At 43.4% G+C, this 20,249-nt stretch overlaps 1 protein-coding gene across 2 annotated transcripts in view; it reads right to left on the bottom strand.

Annotated features, from left to right (window-relative positions):
- The window catches only part of SMARCA1 (SWI/SNF related, matrix associated, actin dependent regulator of chromatin, subfamily a, member 1), a 177,436-nt gene that overhangs the window by 69,967 nt on the left and 87,220 nt on the right, over nucleotides 1–20,249 (bottom strand). For both annotated transcript variants that reach the window (XM_044306187.1, XM_044306186.1), the window contains exons 15-18: nucleotides 18,739–18,887; nucleotides 15,483–15,602; nucleotides 7,726–7,836; nucleotides 4,180–4,293 (exon numbers count right to left, since the gene is read on the bottom strand). In XM_044306187.1, coding sequence (XP_044162122.1) covers nucleotides 4,180–4,293; nucleotides 7,726–7,836; nucleotides 15,483–15,602; nucleotides 18,739–18,887 — 494 coding nt within the window. The remainder of the gene's footprint in view (nucleotides 1–4,179; nucleotides 4,294–7,725; nucleotides 7,837–15,482; nucleotides 15,603–18,738; nucleotides 18,888–20,249) is intronic.

The raw sequence follows: 20,249 nt of genomic DNA, 5'->3' as shown, positions 1-20,249 counted from the left end.
CTGTTAAAGGGGCAGGAACTGTTAAAGGGGTGGCCACTAAAAAGGTCACTGTTAAAGGGGCGGCCACTAAAAAGGTCACTGTTAAAGGGGTGGTCAATGCTAAAGGGGTGGTCACTGTTAAAGGGGTGGGCACTGTGGAGGTCACTGTTAAAGGGGTAGGCACTGTTAAAGGCGGGCATTGTGAATGTCATTGTTAAAGGGGCAGACACTGTGGAGGTCAATGTTAAAGGAGCAGGCACTGTGGAGGTCATTGTTAAAGGGGCGGGTACTGTAGAGGTCACTGTTATGGGGAAAACTGTCGATATCTTTTTATGACACACGGAAACATAAAAAAAAAAAAAGATGAAATATACCCGTGCAAAGCCGGGTCCTTATGCTAGTCTTATATATAAAAATGAGTTTCTGTCTGTGTAGACGCTAGACGTCTGGACGTTCTTGATGCGCGCCCAAACGACTAGACCGATCTTCCAATCTTCAAATTTGGCACACAGGTACATCAGGTGTCTTGGAAGGTTTTAGACCTCGTCTCAGCTCTCTAGGACACACCGTTCCTGAGATATTCCCAAAAAATTACCTGCATCAGCCAATACAAGCCAGCAAGCCTTTCATTTAAATTCGAACTGATATTTACACGGTCCCTTATAAGCCAATAGAAGCTTGCAGTCCTACTCAAGGTTGCCATAACAACTGATCACAGTTTTAGCAGTTCACAGGTCCTTAAATATTCAATCATATGACGTATGACGGCACAACGACACTGCTACATGCATGGGGGGCAGGGGCAACTATTAAACGGACGGTCGCTATGGAGTTCACTGTTAAAGGGGCAAGCACTGCGGAGGTCACTAATGCAGGATCGCGGTCCGGAGGCGGCTGTCTCAGACAGAGTCACGCGTCTACGCGTCATATGGCGAGACGCAAGACTTCCTGTGATCCGTGGATCCGCAAAACACATACGGACGTCTGAATGGAGCCTTACAGGGGGGTGATCAATGACAGGGGGATGATCACCCCATATAGACTCCCTGATCACCCCCGTGTCATTGATCACCCCCCTGTAAGGCTCCATTTGGACATTTTTTAGGCACAAGTTAGCAGAATTTTTTTATTTTTTTTTGTTAGTTTTTTCTTACAAAGTCTCATTTTCCACTAACTTGTGTCAAAAAATAAAATCTCACATGAACTCACCATACCCCTCACGGAATCCAAATACGTACAATTTTTTAGACATTTATATTCCAGACTTCTTCTCACGCTTTAGGGCCCCTAAAATGCCAGGACAGTATAAATACCCCACATGTGACACCATTTCGGAAAGAAGAGGGGCATATTGAGTCCATGAAAGATTGAACTTTTTGTCCCAAGTTAGCGGAAAGGGAGACTTTGTGAGAAAAAATAAATAAATATCAATTTCCGCTAACTCGTGCCCCCCAAAAAAATCTTCTATGAACTCGCCATGCCCCTCATTGAATACCTTGGGGTGTCTTCTTTTCAAAATGGGGTCACATGTGGGGTATTTATACTGCCCTGGCATTTTAGGGGCCCTAAAGCGTGAGAAGAAGTCTGGGATCCAAATGTCTAAAAATGCCCTCCTAAAAGGAATTTGGGCCCCTTGGGGTGTCTTTTTACATATACCCATGTTGGGTGAGAGAAATATCTCTCTATAATGACAACTTTGTATAAAAAAATTGGAAAAGTTGACTTTTAGAGAGATATTTATTTCACCCAGCATGGGTATATGTAACAATACACCCCAAAACACATTGCCCAACTTCTCCTGAGTACGGCAATACCACATGTGTGACACTTTTTTGCAGCCTAGGTGGGCAAAGGGGCCCACATTCCAAAGAGCACCTTTAGGATTTCACAGGGCATTTTTTACACATTTCGATTTCAAACTACTTCTAACACATTAGGGCCCCTAAAATGCCAGGGCAGTATAACTACCCTACAAGTGAAAGAAGACACCCCAAGGTATTTCGTGATGGGCATAGTGAGTTCATGGAAGTTTTTATTTTTTGTCACAAGTTAGTGGAATATGAGACTTTGTAAGAAAAAAATAAAAAATAAAAAATCATCATTTTCCGCTAACTTGTGACAAAAATAAAAAGTTCTATGAACTCACTATGCCCATCAGCGAATACCTTAGGGTGTCTACTTTCCGAAATGGGGTTATTAGTGGGGGTTTTCTACTGTCTGGGCATTGTAGAACCTCAGGAAATATGACAGGTGCTCAGAAAGTCAGAGCTGCTTCAAAAAGCGGAAATTCACATTTTTGTACCATAGTTTGTAAACGCTATAACTTTTACCCAAACCATTTTTTTTTTTTACCCAAACATTTTTTTTTATCAAAGACATGTAGAACAATAAATTTTAATTTTGCAAAGAAGATTTAATTTTTTTGCAACAATTTCGTTAAATTTCGATTAATAACAAAAAAAGTAAAAATGTCAGCAGCAATGAAATACCACTAAATGAAAGCTCTATTAGTGAGAAGAAAAGCAGGTAAAATTCATTTAGGTGGTAAGTTGTATGACCGAGCAATAAACGGTGAAAGTAGTGTAGTGCAGAATTGTAAAAAGTGGTCTGGTCATTAAGGGTGTTTAAGCTAGGGGGTCTGAAGTGGTTAAGCTACGTGAGCTGAGGTCGGTTAAAGGGGCTGACACTGTGGAGGTCACTGTTAAAGGGGTGGGCACTGTGGAAGTCACTGTTAAAGGAGCAGGCACGGTGAAGGTCACTGTTAATAGGGCGGGCACTGTGGAGGTCACTGTTGAAGGGACAGATACTGTGGAGGTCACTGTTAAAGGGGCAGGCACTGAAGAGGTAACTATTAAAGGGGTGTGCACTGTGGAGGTCACTGTTAAAGGGGCAAGCACTGTAATAGTGCCCGCCCCTTTAACAGTGACCACCACAGTGCCCACCCCTTTAATAGTTACCTCCACAGTGCCAGCCCCTTTAACAGTGACCTCCACAGTATCTGTCCCTTTAACAGTGACCTCCACAGTGCCCGCCCCTTTAACAGTGACCTTCACCGTGCCTGCCCGTTTAACAGTGACTTCCACAGTGCCTGCCCCTTTAACAGTGACCTCCACAGTGCCCGCCCCTTCAATATTGACCACCCCTTTAACAGTGACCTTCATAGTGGCCGCCACCTTTAATATTGACGTCCACAGTACCCGCCCCTTTAACAGTGACTTCCACAGTGCCAGCCCCTTTAACAGTGACCGCCGCAGTGCTTGCCCCTTTAACAGTGAACTCCACAATGTCTGCCCCTTTAACAGTGACCTCCACATTGCCCATCCCTTTATGAGTGCCCGCCTATTTAACAGTGACGTCCAAAGGGACGGGCAATGTGGAGGTCACTGTTAAAGAAGCAGACACTTTGGAGGTCACTATTAAAGGGGAAGACACTGTGGAGGTCACTATTAAAGGGGCAGGCACTGTGGAGGTCACTGTATAAGGGGCGGGCACTGTGGAGGTCACTGTATAAGGGGCAGGCACTGTGGAGGTCACTGTTAAAGGGGTGGGCACTGTGGAGGTCACTGTTAAAGGGGCGGGAACTGTGAAGGTCACTGTTAAAGGGGCGGGAACTGTGAAGGTCACTGTTAAAGGGGCAGGCACGGTGCAGGTTACTGGTAAAGATGCGGTCACTGTTAAAGGGGCGGGCACTGTGGAGGTCAATTTTAAAGGGCCGGCCACTGTGGAGGTCAATGTTAAAGGGGAGGCCACTGTGGAGGTCACCGTTTAAGGGGCGGGGACTGTGGAGATCACTGTTAAAGGGGTGGCCACTGTGGAGGTCAATGTTAAAGGGGAGTCCACTGTGGAGGTCACTGTTAAAGGGGCGGGCACTGTGGAGATCACTGTTAAAGGGGCAGGCACTGTGGAGGTCACTGTTAAAGGGGCGGGCACTGTGGAGATCACTGTTAAAGGGGCAGGCACTGTGGAGGTCACTGTTAAAGGGGCGGGCACTGTGGAGATCGCTGTTAAAGGGGCAGGCACTGTGGAGGTCATTGTTAAAGGAGCGGGTACTGTAGAGGTCACTGTTATGGGGGAAACTGTTGATATGTTTTTACTGCACACGGAAACATAAAATGAAATAGATGAAATGCTGCTTCTTAGCATGTCTCTCTACTCAAGGTCATAACCACTGATACAAGCAATACATTATATTGGCCGTACCTTATATCCAATGGTCTTCCTGTAGTAAAGTATCTCTTTCTCCAGCAACTCAAACAATCTTGGAGGAAAGAACTGAAAATCTTGAATGTTGGGTTGTTTTGGTGGCCGGGGAGCCTGAAAGAAAACACAAGTGTATTATTTATCAGCGCAGAGAAAATAGGGGCATCAACCCCTTAAAGGGAACCTGTCACCGGGATTTTGTGTATAGAGCTGGGGACATGGGTTGCTAGATGTCCACTAGCACATCCGCAATACCCAGTCCCCATAGCTCTGTGTGCTTTTATTGTGTATAAAAACCGATTTGATACATATGCAAATTAACCTGAGATGAGTCAGAGCTTGAAAATATGACTCTTCTCTGGTCACACAAGTAAGATATGACTCTTTTATGTTAATGTGCATATGTATCAAATCGTTTTTTTCCCACAATAAAAGCACACAGAGCTATGGGGACTGGATATTTTGGATGTGCTAGCGGCGATCTAGCAACCCATGTCCTCAGCTCTATACACAAAATCCAGGTGATAGGTTCCCTTTAAAGACCTGCCTATTCTGGGCCTTCAGTTTTTTTTACTGCCACACCCCAGGAGTAATGACTTATTACTTTTTATTTTTATGTTGGGTCTTCTATTTTATGGGATGAGTTACATTTTCCAATGGGGCCATACTGGGAGGGGGACAAATGATTTTATTATTTTAATTTTTTAGGACTAAAAAATCCACAGTCACATTTGAGGGATATCTTTTCACGCTATGTGCCAGCAGCATAAACAATATACTAACTATTGTGTAAATGTACATATAGCACTGAATGTATCTAGCTATAATTCATGCGAGCAAATAAAAAAATTGCAAGCTACTGAAGTTAAAAGGACTGAACTGCAATACCACACATGGAGAGCTGTGACCCTGTTTTTGGAAAAATGAAGCTTCACTAATCCTAAAAAAAACCTTTAAGAAAGAACAATTATAGCTGGGTGCATTGCTTTCTATGTTTTTGAAAAAACATTGGTGACAGATTGACCCTATTCATTTCTATGGCATCCAAATGGATGGATGCAACACAGTCAATATATATACTACAAATATATATATATGTACAGTGGATATAAAAATGTCTACACACCCCTGTTAAAATGTCAGGTTTCTGTGATGTAAAAAAATGAGACAAAGATAAATAATTTCAGAACTTTTTCCACCTTTAATGTGACCTATAAACTGTACAACTGAATTTAAAAACAAACTGAAATATTTTAGGTGGAGGGAAGAAAAAATACAAAACTAAAATAATATGGTTGCATAAGTGTGCACACTTATTACAGCACTCAGTCTTTTTGGGTATGAGTCTATCAGCATGGCACATTTTGACTTGGCAAGATTTGCCTACTCTTCTTTGCAAAAAGACTCCAAATCTGTCAGATTGCGAGGGCATCTCCTGTGCACAGCCCTCTTCAGATCACCCCACAGATTTTCAATTGGATTCAGCTCTGGGCTCTGGCTGGGCTATTTCAAAACTTTAATCTTCTTCTGGTGAAGCCATGTTGATTTGGATGTATGCTTTGGGTCGTTGTCATGGTGAAAGATGAAGTTCCTCTTCATGTTCAGATTTCTAGCAGAAGCCTGAAGGTTTTGTGGCAATATTGACTGGTATTTGGAACTGTTCATAATTCCCTCTAGCTTAACTAAGGCCCCAGTTCCAGCTGAAGAAAAACAGCCCCAAAGCATGATGCTGCCGCCACCATGCTTCACTGTGGGCATGGTGTTCTTTTGGTGATGTGCAGTGTTGTTTTTGGACCAAACATGTCTTTTGGCATTATGGCCAAAAAGTTCAACCTTGGTTTCATCAGACCATAACACCTTTTCCCACATGCTTTTGGAAGACTTCAGATGTGTTTTTTCAAAATGTAGCCTGGCTTGGATGTTTTTCTTCGTAAGAAAAGGCTTTCGTCTTGCCACTCCACCCCATAGCCCAGACATATGAAGAATACGGGAGATTGCTGTCGCATGTACCACACAGCCAGTACTTGCCGGATATTCCTGCAGCATCTTTAATGTTGCTGTAGGCCTCTTGGTAGCCTCCCAGACCAGTTTTCTTCTCGTCTTCTCATCAATTTTTGAGGGACATCCAGTTCTTGGTAATGTCACTGTTGTGCCATATTTTCTCCACTTGATGATAACTGTCTTCACTGTGTTCCATGGTATATCTAATGCCTTGGAAATTCTTTTGTATCCTTCTCCTGACTGATACCCTTTAACAATGAGATCCCTCTGATGCTTTGGAAGCTCTCTGTGGACCATGGCTTTTGCTGTTGGATGCGACTAAGAACATTTCAGAAAAGACCAACTAGAGCAGCTGAACCTTGATTGGGGTTAATCAGAGGCACTTTAAATGATGGCAGGTGTTTGCTGACTCCTATTTAACATGATTTTGAATGTGATTGCTTAATTCTGAACACAGCTACATCCCCAGTTGCACACTTATGCAACCACATTATTTTATTTCAGTTTTGTTTTGTGTTCTTCCCTCCACCTAAAAGATGTCAGTTTGTTTTTCAATTGAGTTGTACAGTTTATAGGTCAAATTAAAGGTGGAAAAAGTTCTGAAATGATTTATCTTTGTCTAATTTTTTTACAGCACACACAGAAACCTGACATTTTAACGGGGTGTGTAGACTTTTTATATCCACTGTATATATATATATATATATATTGTTAAAGGGGCCCTTTACCTTGCATGGATCCATGAAATCTAAGGAGCAACAGGTCGACCATGCTCACAGCCACTCCATTCATCTCTATGAGATCTGCTGGAAATAGATAAGCGCTGTAGTTGTCCATCTCCGACAGAGATGAATGGTTAGCCAGAACTCCAGACTGATGAGGGGCAACTTTCTGAAACAGCTGCCTATGAATGAATAACTGGCTTAGGTTTCCCCTGTCACATCCTTAAGGCTTGTAAAAGAGCTGGATCTTGACATAGGGGCCACTTAATATGGTGGATCTGGTGATCCTTATAATGGGGACAACCGTTTGCTTGGTTTTCCTTCCTTTGAGGGATATCTGTCTTTCAATGTGTTGAAGAACCATAACTGGGGCTCCATACAATTTTGGGGGCCCTGTAGAGAATGGGGCCCTCATTCTCATGATCAGTCGGGGTCCCAATGGTAGGACACCATCCGATCTAATAGTCCTGTGGATAGGGTATAACTTGAAATTACAAGCATATGTCTTTAATAAGGGATGGATTAAAATACGAATCTCGTCACGAGAAAGAAGTGCCCTGTCCCAGATCAAACCTTTGGAAGAGACCAATGCGGTTTGCATTGATGGGATGATGATCCAACCCCAATTCGGCTTTCATGTGGAGCCATATTATGCGTGTTAGGCAGCATACGGCCCAAGACGGCAAATTAAAGTTTGAATGAAGTGCAGAAAATGAATTGTTTAGCCAAACTCACAGACTGACAAATGTGGTAAAGAACATGGCAAATGGGTATAGGGGGAGCAAGTTTTAAAATCTACAGAACATAACAAATAGTACTTTACCTTGGGAGCCCGTGGTTCACTAACACGCAAAGCATCTCGGAAATAGGCATCCACGGCATAATTGGCTTTGCGTTCTCGTTTGGGGGGCTCTATCCACTCCAACATGCTTAGCTAAATGTATAACCAAGAAAAAAAAGCACTTTAGGAAAGTATCCACTTTACAGGAAATTACAAATCAACATGATGGGATTTAAGTGGCCAATTAACATTACATAGCAGGAAATTACATTAAGTTTTCATTCACGACAATTACTTGATGAGTCAGCAACGGTTAACTAAAGAAACTGAACATATTCAAGACCAGTATGGCCATCACGCAGTAAAAAGTACAAGTAAGGCATCCAAGTACATCCTTTATTCCAAAAGTAAGGACAGAGGGGTTAATGCACCATGGATAAACTTATTGCCTGCAGATCTGGAGCTGCTATTTCTATGCAATGTCCTTTATTTATAGTCTTAAAGGGGTTTTCCAATAGAGATTATTTTATTAAGGTCCCACAGCATGGCCCTAAAACAGAAGATTCATACTTAGGCCTGTTTCACACTAGCGGCACTAACTTCCAGCCGGCTGTTCCGGTATAGAATGCCGGGAATCAGCCAGACAAAAACTGTTGCACGCCTCAGGATTTGTCATGCCGATTCTCTGCATATTTGCAGGGTTGCGGCTGGATCTCCGCCGGACCCCATTACAGTTAATGGGGCAGGACGGCATTCCTGCCTGTGGGATCTATAAACGCTAGTGTGAAACTAGCCTTACCTGTTACCCGACGCTCCGGTCCTCCGAGCTTCCCCTGCTGTCTCCATCTTCCCTTCCCCACGCTGGCTGGCTATGGGCATGGTCATATGCACCGCTCCAGCCAATAAATGGCTTAAGCAGTGGCATACTGCTTGTGGTCACATCACTGCTGCAGCCAATCATTGGCTGGAGCGGTGCATGTGACCATGCCCATAGCCAGCCAGAAATAAACAGCGGCCAGCTGGAAGATGGAGACAGCGGGGGTAGCGCAGAGGACCGGAGTGGCAGGGACCAGATAAGTATCAATTTTCTCTTGCAGGGGCCATGCTGCGGTCATTTGATAAAAAAAAATTAAAAAAATTACCAGAAAACCACCTTAACACTGCTACAATGGAGTAATAAACTGGTACCAACTATTTTATTAGAAACCATTTTTTTCCAAAATATGATGCACAACAGGGTATATTTATTAATTGATGTTTCTGTAATGACTGCTGAAGTTTATCACAGTCTATAAGTGCCAGTACCCATTAACCACTTAACGACCAATGATGTACATGTATGTCGTATGTCATAGGTTATATGGAAGTGTATAGAGCAGGACCAGTAGCTGAGCCTGCTCCATACATGTTGGTAGCTGGCTGTGTTATACAGCTGACACCCACTAGCACTGGTCAGGATCAGAGATAACTTTGATCCCGACCGTTTAGCCCCTTAGATGATACAGTCTATAGCAACTCTCTCTGTCCCCTGCTCTCCTCTCAATCCTTGCTGCAACAGGGTGCAGAGCTGTTGTCATGGCAGCTGGGGGCTGAGTTAAAGCCCCCAGGTTTGCCATAATAGTACTCCTATTACACCAGGATGAAGCTGAGGTATGATTAACATTGGGGGTCTGATATGAGGTCTGATTAACATTGGTGGTCTGATTGGGGGCCAGATCTGAGGTCTGATGAAAAATATTTGTTTTCTTATTTTCCTCCTCTAAAACTTAAGTATGTCCTTTAGAGCAAAAAATATGGTATTTTTTTCTGACTATTTTTAAAAAATATACCTAAAACCATGCAGTTTTCGCACTGACCACTAGGCATTTCAGTAGCCATATTACAGACGGAATTACAATGACAGATATTACATCTGCAACAGTAACGCAGGATCCATAGGTGATATCACAGCTTATATACTCCCTTCTGACCACTGCACAGGTCACAGAACATGCCTAGAAAACTCTCCCATAGAAGTCGATGTGGTCTATGTCTGATATGGGTGCTCTCAAAGAAAAAGTATTGACATTTGTAGACCTAGTGCCCTGTCTGTCTCGTCCCTCCTCAGTTACTGTCCCTCAAAGTTCTGTCTAAGGACCCCTGCTCTTCTCAATCTACTGGCCTGGGAAGCTCATAGAGCTATATTAATCACTTTCACTCCAGATTTATCAACTGCGAAAAAAGTAGCAAAAATCTTACTACAGTAGAGGGTTGGCAAAGGAAGTGGAGTAACATCTTAACCACTTCAGCCCCGCTAGCTGAAACCCCCTTCATGACCAGAGCACTTTTTACACTTCGGCACTACACTCCTTTCACCGTTTATCGCTCGGTCATGCAACTTACCACCCAAATGAATTTTACCTCCTTTTCTTCTCACTAATGGCGCTTTCATTTGGTGGTATTTTATTGCTGCTGACATTTTTACTTTTTTTGTTATTAATCAAAATGTAACGATTTTTTTGCAAAAAAATGACATTTTTCACTTTCAGCTGTAAAATTTACCAAAAAAAACGACATCCATATATAAATTTTTCGCCAAATTTATTGTTCTACATGTCTTTGATGAAAAAAAAATGTTTGGGCAAAAAAAAAAATGGTTTGGGTAAAAGTTATAGCGTTTACAAACTATGGTACAAAAATGTGAATTTCCGCTTTTTGAAACAGCTCTGATTTTCTGAGCACCTGTCATGATTCCTGAGGTTCTACAATGCCTAAACAGTAGAAAAACCCCACAAATGACCCCATTTCGGAAAGTAGACACCCTAAGGTATTCGCTGATGGGCATAGTGAGTTCATAGAACTTTTTATTTTTTGTCACAAGTTAGCGGAAAATGATGATGATTTTTTTTATTTATTTTTTTCTTACAAAGTCTCATATTCCACTAACTTGCGACAAAAAATAAAAAATTCTAGGAACTCACCATGCCCCTCACAGAATACCTTGGGGTGTCTTCTTTCCAAAATGGGGTCACTTGTGGGGTAGTTATACTGCCCTGGCAATTTAGGGGCCCATATGTGTGAGAAGTACTTTGCAATCAAAATCTGTAAAAAATGACCGGTGAAATCCGAAAGGTGCACTTTGGAATATGTGCCCCTTTGCCCACCTTGGCATCAAAAAAGTGTCACACATCTGGTATCGCCGTACTCAGGAGAAGTTGGGGAATGTGTTTTGGGGTGTCATTTTACATATACCCATGCTGGGTGAGAGAAATATCTTGGCAAAAGACAACTTTTCCCATTTTTTTATACAAAGTTGGCATTTGACCAAGATATTTTTCTCACCCAGCATGGGTATATGTAAAATGACACCCCAAAACACATTCCCCAACTTCTCCTGAGTACGGCGATACCAGATGTGTCACACTTTTTTGCTGCCAAGGTGGTCAAAGGGGCACATATTCCAAAGTGCACCTTTCGGGTTTCGCCGGTCATTTTTTACACATTTTGATTGCAAAGTACTTCTCACACATTTGGGCCCCTAAATTGCCAGGGCAATATAACTACGCCACAAGTGACCCCATTTTGGAAAGAAGACACCCCAAGGTATTCCGTGAGGGGCATGGCGAGTTCCTAGAATTTATTTATTTTTGTCACAAGTTAGCGGAAAATGATGATTTTTTTTTTCTTCTCTTTTTTCCTTACAAAGTCTCATATTCCACTAACTTGCGACAAAAAATAAAAAATTCTAGGAACTCGCCATGCCCCTCACGGAATACCTTGGGGTGTCTTCTTTCCAAAATGGGGTCACTTGTGGCGTAGTTATACTGCCCTGGCAATTTAGGGGCCCAAATGTGTGAGAAGTACCTTGCAATCAAAATGTGTAAAAAATGGCCTGCAAAATCCGAAAGGTGCACTTTGGAATGTGTGCCCCTTTGCCCACCTAGGCTGCAAAGAAGTGTCACACATGTGGTATCGCCGTACTCAGGAGAAGTTGGGGAATGTGTTTTGGGGTGTCATTTTACATATACCCATGCTGGGTGAGAGAAATATCTTGGCAAAAGACAACTTTTCCCATTTTTTTTATACAAAGTTGGCATTTGACCAAGATATTTCTCTCACCCAACATGGGTATATGTAAAATGACACCCCAAAACACATTCCCCAACTTCTCCTGAGTACGGCGATACCAGATGTGTGACACTTTTTTGCAGCCTAGATGCGCAAAGGTGCCCAAATTCCTTTTAGGAGGGCATTTTTAGACATTTGGATCCCAGACTTCTTCTCACGCTTTAGGGCCCCTAAAAAGCCAGGGCAGTATAAATACCCCACATGTGACCCCACTTTGGAAAGAAGACACCCCGAGGTATTCAATGAGGGGCATGGCGAGTTCATAGAATTTTTATTTTTTTGCATAAGTTAGCGGAAATTGATTTTTTTTTGTTTTTTTCTCACAAAGTCTCACTTTCCGCTAACTTAGGACAAAAATTTCAATCTTTCATGGACTCAATATGCCCCTCACGGAATACCTTGGGGTGTCTTCTTTCCGAAATGGGGTCACATGTGGGGTATTTATACTGCCCTGGCTTTTTAGGGGCCCTAAAGCGTGAGAAGAAGTCTGGAATATAAATGTCTAAAAATGTTTACGCATTTGGATTCCGTGAGGGGTATGGCGAGTGCATGTGAGATTTTATTTTTTGACACAAGTTAGTGGAATATGAGACTTAGTAAGAAAAAACAAACAAAAAAAATATATATTTCCGCTAACTTGAGCCAAAAAAATGTCTGAATGGAGCCTTACAGGGGGGGTGATCAATGACAGGGGGGTGATCACCCATATAGACTCCCTGATCACCTCCATCATTGATCACCCCCCTGTCACTGATCACCCCCCCTGTCAGGCTCCATTCAGACGTCCGTATGATTTTTACGGATCCATGGATACATGGATCGGATCCGCAAAACACATGCGGACGTCTGAATGGAGCCTTACAGGGGGGTGATCAATGACAGGGGGTGATCAATGACAGGGGGTGATCAGGGAGTGTATATGGGTGATCACCCCCTGTCATTGATCACCCCCCTGGTAAGGCTCCATTCAGACGTCCGCATGATTTTTACGGATCCATGGATACATGGATCGGATCCGCAAAACACATTCGGACGTCTGAATGGAGCCTTACAGGGGGGTGATCAATGACAGGGGGTGATCAGGGAGTGTATATGGGTGATCACCCCCTGTCATTGATCACCCCCCTGGTAAGGCTCCATTCAGGCGTCCGCATGATTTTTACGGATCCATGGATACATGGATCGGATCCGCAAAACACATGCGGACGTCTGAATGGAGCCTTACAGGGGGGTGATCAATGACGGGGGGTGATCAGGGAGTGTATATGGGTGATCACCCGCCTGTCATTGATCACCCCCCTGTAAGGCTCCATTCAGACGTCCGCATGTGTTTTGCGGATCCGATCCATGTATCCATGGATCCGTAAAAATCATACGGACGTCTGAATGGAGCCTTGCAGGGGGGTGATCAATGACAGGGGGTGATCAGGGAATCTATATGGGGTGATCACCCGCCTGTCATTGATCACCCCCCTGTAAGGCTCCATTCAGACGTCCGCATGTGTTTTGCGGATCCGATCCATGTATCCATGGATCCGTAAAAATCATACGGACGTCTGAATGGAGCCTTGCAGGGGGGTGATCAATGACAGGGGGTGATCAGGGAATCTATATGGGTGATCACCCGCCTGTCATTGATCACCCCCCTGTAAGGCTCCATTCAGACGTCCGCATGTGTTTTGCGGATCCGATCCATGTATCCATGGATCCGTAAAAATCATACGGACGTCTGAATGGAGCCTTGCAGGGGGGTGATCAATGACAGGGGGGTGATCAATGACAGGGGGTGATCAGAGAATCTATATGGGTGATCACCCGCCTGTCATTGATCACCCCCCTGTAAGGCTCCATTCAGACGTCCGTATGTGTTTTGCGGATCCGATCCATGTATCTGTGGATCCGTAAAAATCATACGGACGTCTGAACGGAGCCTGACAGGGGGGTGATCAATGACAGGGGGGTGATCAATGACAGGGGGGGTGATCAGGGAGTTTATATGGGGTGATCAGGGGTTTATAAGGGGTTAATAAGTGACGGGGGGGGGGTGGAGTGTAGTGTTTGGTGCGACTTCACTGACCTACCTGTGTCCTCTGGTGGTCGATCCTAACAAAAGGAACCACCAGAGGACCAGGTAGTAGGTATATTAGACGCTGTGATCAAAACAGCGTCTAATATACCTTTAGGGGTAAAAAAAAAAAAAATCACATCTCCAGCCTGCCAGCGAGCGATCGCCGCTGGCAGGCTGGAGATCCACTCGCTTACGCGCGTTCACAGGAAATCTCGGGTATCGCGAGATGACGCGCCGATGCGTCCAGGAGGAACAAATCAACCACCTCCCGGACGCATCGGCGCGTTAGGCGGTCGGGAGGTGGTTAAAGGGGTTGTCCAATAAAAAATATTCTACAGTTCAAACCAGTACCTGGATCTGAATACTTTTGTGATAGCATATAATATAAAAATTAGCATAGTTACTGAGTTATTCAATAAAATGTATCAGTATAGCAGCTCTTTGTTCTTATTTCTTTGTCCTGCTTCCTGAGATGGCCGCACATGCTCAGTTTCCTCTTTTATCTGCCTCCTGAGCTGTGATAGGGAGAGCTGAGACACGCCCCTTAGCTGCAGCAGAGAAGACACTCCCCTTGAGTTGCCCGGATTGATATATAGCAGAGAAATGAATGGGGAGATCTCTAGATCAATGTGCTGTACTGGGCTGGTTCTAGCTTTAGAAAAACTGACTTTAAAAGTTCCCCTCATGATAAATCTCCCTCAGTTTTACAGAACCTCCATCCTCTCTATACATCTCTCTGTAAGACTGGGCTGACCACGCTTAACCATACATTCATTTTCTTACCTTCCGGAAATCAGGGTTACATTTTGTGTGACTTTCCTCTGATGCATCTTTCCCCTTTCATTGGCAGTGGTAGCGCTGAAGGAGCAGTGATGGGGCAGAGACAGAGCCAAGGGCTGTCACCACAAAATGAATCAGATTGTGAAAAGCCAAATGATAAACCAAGAACGTAGTCAGGAGAAAGCCAGGAGTTGTAAATAAGGTACCATGCTGACAACCAAAGTACAAGGCAGGAATATTATGTGAGGGCATACACCTACTGTGAATAGGCTCTGAACGGCCCAGACAGACCACCAGTAAAGAGGATTTTTGATGCACTGACAAGCACAAGCAGCTTCCACAGTTTTGATGTCCACTATCCAGACATCCAGACACAGGTAGCACCTTCATTACACACCCCTGTCTCGGTCCGTTCTGTTTCCAGGTGCTTAGCAGGACGAAATTTGGTGGCATGGCACCCATTACATGTCCATCCACCCACTGTCGCCTTTCTTTGCAGTGGTGTCGTGAACTGCTACAGGCTGGAACCATATCGTATTTTGCACAAATCTAGGTCCCAGATGCGGACCTATACATGTCCTATACTTGTCAGTGAAAATTGGGAAGTGGCTCCATTAAAGTCTATGGGTCTGCAAAAATGCAGAATGCAATCTGTTTTTTTTTTTGCAGACACACTGAACTGACCGCAAAAAAATGATCTGCATACGGTTGTCTGAATGAGCCCTAATGTGCATTTAGTCTGTTTACAATTATGTCTGACATGTAAGCTTTAGGAGGTTTAATAAGACATACTAATATGAAAATTATAACTTCTGCCATTTTTTATTGCAATGTAACTTGTTACCTTTTGTTTTTCTCGATAATCTTCTCCTTCAAAGTTATATAAACTCGTTTCTGTATCCATAGAGAAATTTCTAAGTGAGCTCTCCCCCATGGTCTCCATGCGCTCTGCCATTTCAGCGGTCTGAAAAAAAGATATTTCGTAATCTGAAGAGGGAAAGGCTAAAAGTGTAGCTTTTCTAGAATACTGTAGTCTTCTGGTTCACCTAACCAACACGAAAAAAGGTAAAGCAGCAAACGTCTTAGTGATATATTCTGCTTATCATTCACCTAAAGGAACGTGCGCTTTTCTGTTCACATTTCACAGTTTTCACAGAATTGAGGAAAAATACAGGTAATACATTTGCATAAAAAGGACCTGTCAGCTCTCCTGACAAGTCTGTATTTTATAATTATATTCCCCATAAGATATCAATTCTGGAGCATCTTTTCTCATACCACTGCATTGTGCTGTTCTTCTTTTATTCTTCCTACAAATGTATGAATAAATTACCAACTGAGTGTGTCCCTACACAAACTGGGACTGTCTGTCTGATTGGACAGTGTGTGAGTGTAGGGACAACCCCTATAATAACCCCTTTCCCCCAATGCCCAGGCACCTCATATAGGGTTATACTTACCCCACTCCACGGCCGCTGAGGTGGGGCGGGGGGCCTGTTGGCTGCCAATAGCAGGCAGCGACTGGTGATGAGCCTCTCTAGCATCGCAGGTGATGCTAGGGAGGCTTGTCCCTGTTGCGGCTTGCTATTGGCTGCCCTTCCCTGTCGCCAGATGTTTTGATCCGCGTGACGTGCAGCAGGGATCAGGAGAGATGTGGGCGCTGTGGAGTGGGGTAAGTATAACCTATATGAGGTTCACGGGCATTGGGAGGGAAGGTCAGCATAGGGGTTGGATAACCCCTTTAACTGTTAACCCGCAGTTGTCAAGTTATTCATAAATTTCTACAAGAGATGAAAAGTGCAACGGAAAACCTGATCAAAGTGGTGGTGCTAGAATGGAGGGTGTTCCGGATGGTGAGTATACAGTCATGGCCAAAAGTTTTAAGAATGACACAAATATTAGTTTTCACAAAGTTTGCTGCTAAACTGCTTTTAGATCTTTGTTTCAGTTGTTTCTGTGATGTAGTGAAATATAATTACACGCACTTCATACGTTTCAAAGGCTTTTATCGACAATTACATGACATTTATGCAAAGAGTCAGTATTTGCAGTGTTGGCCCTTCTTTTTCAGGACATCTGCAATTCGACTGGGCATGCTCTCAATCAACTTCTGGGCCAATTCCTGACTGATGGCAACCCACTCTTTCATAATCACTTCTTGGAGTTTATCAGAATGAGTGGGTTTTTGTTTGTCCTCCCGCCTCTTGAGGATTGACCACAAGTTCTCAATGGGATTAAGATCTGGGGAGTTTCCAGGCCATGGACCCAAAATGTCAACGTTTTGGTCCCCGAGCCACTTAGTTATCACTTTTGCCTTATGACACGGTGCTCCATCGTGCTGGAAAATGCATTGTTCTTCACCAAACTGTTGTTGGATTGTTGGAAGAAGTTGCTGTTGGAGGGTGTTTTGGTACCATTCTTTAATCATGGCTGTGTTTTTGGGCAAAATTGTGAGTGAGCCGACTCCCTTGGATGAGAAGCAACCCCATACATGAATGGTCTCAGGATGCTTTACTAATGCATGACACAGGACTGATAGTAGCGCTCACCTTTTCTTCTCCGGACAAGCCTTTTTCCTGATGCCCCAAACAATCGGAAAGAGGCTTCATCAGAGAATATGACTTTGCCCCAGTCCTCAGCAGTTCATTCACCATATTTTCTGCAGAAGATCAATCTGTCCCTGATGTTTTTTTTTGGAGAGAAGTGGCTTCTTTGCTGCCCTTCTTGAGACCAGGCCATCTTCCAAAAGTCTTCGCCTCACTGTGCGTGCAGATGCTCACACCTGCCTGCTGCCATTCCTGAGCAAGCTCTGCACTCATATGTAAAAGATGGATTGGTCACTTTTATATGGAGATACAGGATGTTTTATTTGGCATACATGTTAAACAATTAGATAAAAGAAACACTTAAAATAGTGACAATTTAAAAAATACAATAAAAAATCTTTTGTGAACCATTCAGCACAGTGTCATATGCTTAATCTCTATCAAGATAATATAAATTCTATCGGTGATAGATTCACTGCATGGGGAATAGCAACGTTGAAATAGGTACTGATAGTGTCAGAAGCCTCTCTCTCTAAATATTCTCCTGGACTTGTACAGTCCTAGGTGTGGTATTGTCTGTTGTAATTGGAGAGACAAATTGGCACAAGCAGTAACTATCTGATTAGATAACAAATAATACCAGGTTGATAGAAATTACATCCAATATTCAATTTTTAAAAGAGAAAGGGTGTATTGCACCATTGGGTGAAATAGTCTCTGGATACTGAGTCTTTTCTTATATCTACACAGACCTGTCCTGGCGTCTGTGTCAGGAAAAAAGGACTCCAACTCTTTAGCAAACAGATGATAAATAGTATCAACTTTCCAGCTACTAATTGTCCCGATATACTAGCAACCAGCTGGATTGCAGCAAGGATCCTTCACTTGTGTAGCCAATATAATTTGTTTGTGTCAGACGTCTGCATCAAAGGTAGCGCTTCAACCGCCACACACTGATACTATGTTACATCCGGCTGTTGATTATTACAATTAAATCGTATATAACTGCAGTGCAAACTGCTTGCTTGAGTTGCTGAAATAGTTCATTCAATTAATGCTTGGCAAGGTATCTCTTGTTGTTATACCCACTATTGTGGGCTTACCTTTGCTTATGCCGTCCAGTAGGTCGAGACTTTATTTCGAGCCCTTGCTCCGTGAGATCTGCCGGTGTCTATTATCTTGATAGAGATTAAGCATATGACACTGTGCTGAATGGTTCACAAAAGATTTTTTATTGTATTTTTTAAATTGTCACTATTTTAAGTGTTTCTTTTATCTAATTGTTTAACATGTATGCCAAATAAAACATCCTGTATCTCCATATAAGAGTGACCAATCCATCTTTTACATATATATCCGAAAAATTTTTGAGGGGTGACTCAAACTTTGGATTGGAGCACCTATCCTGAGAAAAATAGGGGTGAGCGGATCCCTTCCTTTTATATGTACTTCTTTTATTACTCTCAAAGTGCCCCTTTAATTGCGTTGGTATGTGGTTATGGTGATCAGAGGTGACCTGACCTACAGGAACAGACACAGAAATAGAAATGCTACCTTCTTTTCTCCCCTTTCCAAAATTGTAGTAATATCTTCATCTGTCAGTTCACTGTCCTTTGATGCAAACACATGGGTGGCTCCATGGCGAATCATCTGCAGCATTTCATCTTTTCCCAGCTTGTTTGACTGCTGATCGATTAGTCGTCCTAGAATTAGAGAAGTTACATATGATCACCTCCACATCCCTATTCATTTTTTTAGAAAACCCTTTTCATATAATAGGCTTTTACCAAACTGTTTTCAATGTGCCTGAATAGTTCAGCATTACCTACTATTCAACAATAGCTTCCTTTCCCACCATAATTCCCCTCAGTCTCTTAGCATACAATGACTTGCAGATATGATTAAAAGGAGACTGTCAGCAGTTTTTGTCCCTGCTGCTGACAGCACTAGTTAGGGGCTGTGGACAGCTATGGATGCTTTTATTGGGGGTGTCACTGTGCAAACTATCACTGTGTCCCAAAGGCTCTTTAGCTGAAGAGCTGTCTGCTCGCTGCATACAGCATTCACCGCCGCTCACCTCTACTCTGTATCGTACGGACAGGAGACTACTACAGCTGTCAGGTGGAGGGGAGGAGTTGTGAAGCACCTCAAGGGAGTCTGTCAGCTCCAATACACCCCCCATACTAGAGGAGGTGGTGTACAGCTGAAGTGGTGCCGAGTCTGATTGTGTCATTTTTATCTTCGTACTCGCTTGCATTCTGACGCCGTATTCCCACAAACCAGCAGGAATATGCACTGACAGGACTCCTCTTTGAGTCCTCTCCATTATAGACGTGAGCACGAGAGTCCACTCAATGCATTTTACTGCTGGTTTGGTCGAGCACGGTGTCAGAACACAAGTGAGTATGAAGATAAAAATGACATAACTGGACTCGGTGTCACTTATACGAAACACCACTTACTCTAGTTTGGGGGGTGTTTTGGAGCTGGTAAATTCCCTTTAAAAGCTATGTACACCTTTGGGGGCAATTTTGTATGATTGCATTTTACTCATTTTGGACTAAAAATACTTTTATCAATTGGTCTTTATTAAATATATTGAGCCGTTCTGTCATAAAGGGTTAATGGGGTTATCCAAACCCTATAATAACCCCCCACAATGCTCAGGCCCCTTGTAAAGATTATACTGACCTGCTTCCCGGCACCCGCATCGCTCCGGATCCCTGCATAGCTGCCACAGTTGCGGATCAAAACATCAAGCGTTGGAGGGGGAGCAGCCAATAGCAGACTGCAATGGGGAGGAGCCTCCAAAGCGTCACTCACGGCCTGCTACTCTCTCCTCCCCCCTGTCGTCGGATGTTTTGATCTGTGTGACGGGCAGATCCAGCAGAGACCATGCAGGGGTTTGGAACGATGCAGGTGCAGGGGAGCAGGTAAGAATAATGTATATGAGGGGCCAGAGCATTGGGGGGGGGTCATTATAGGGGTTGGATAACTGTTTTTCTAGCTGTGTGCATCCTACTTTCACTTTGTGCCGGTCATCTAATAACTCTTATCTCTAAACT

Source organism: Bufo gargarizans, chromosome 9 (assembly GCF_014858855.1).
Source record: "Bufo gargarizans isolate SCDJY-AF-19 chromosome 9, ASM1485885v1, whole genome shotgun sequence".
Taxonomy (NCBI): domain Eukaryota; kingdom Metazoa; phylum Chordata; class Amphibia; order Anura; family Bufonidae; genus Bufo; species Bufo gargarizans.
This window is presented reverse-complemented; position numbering and strand designations above follow the sequence as displayed.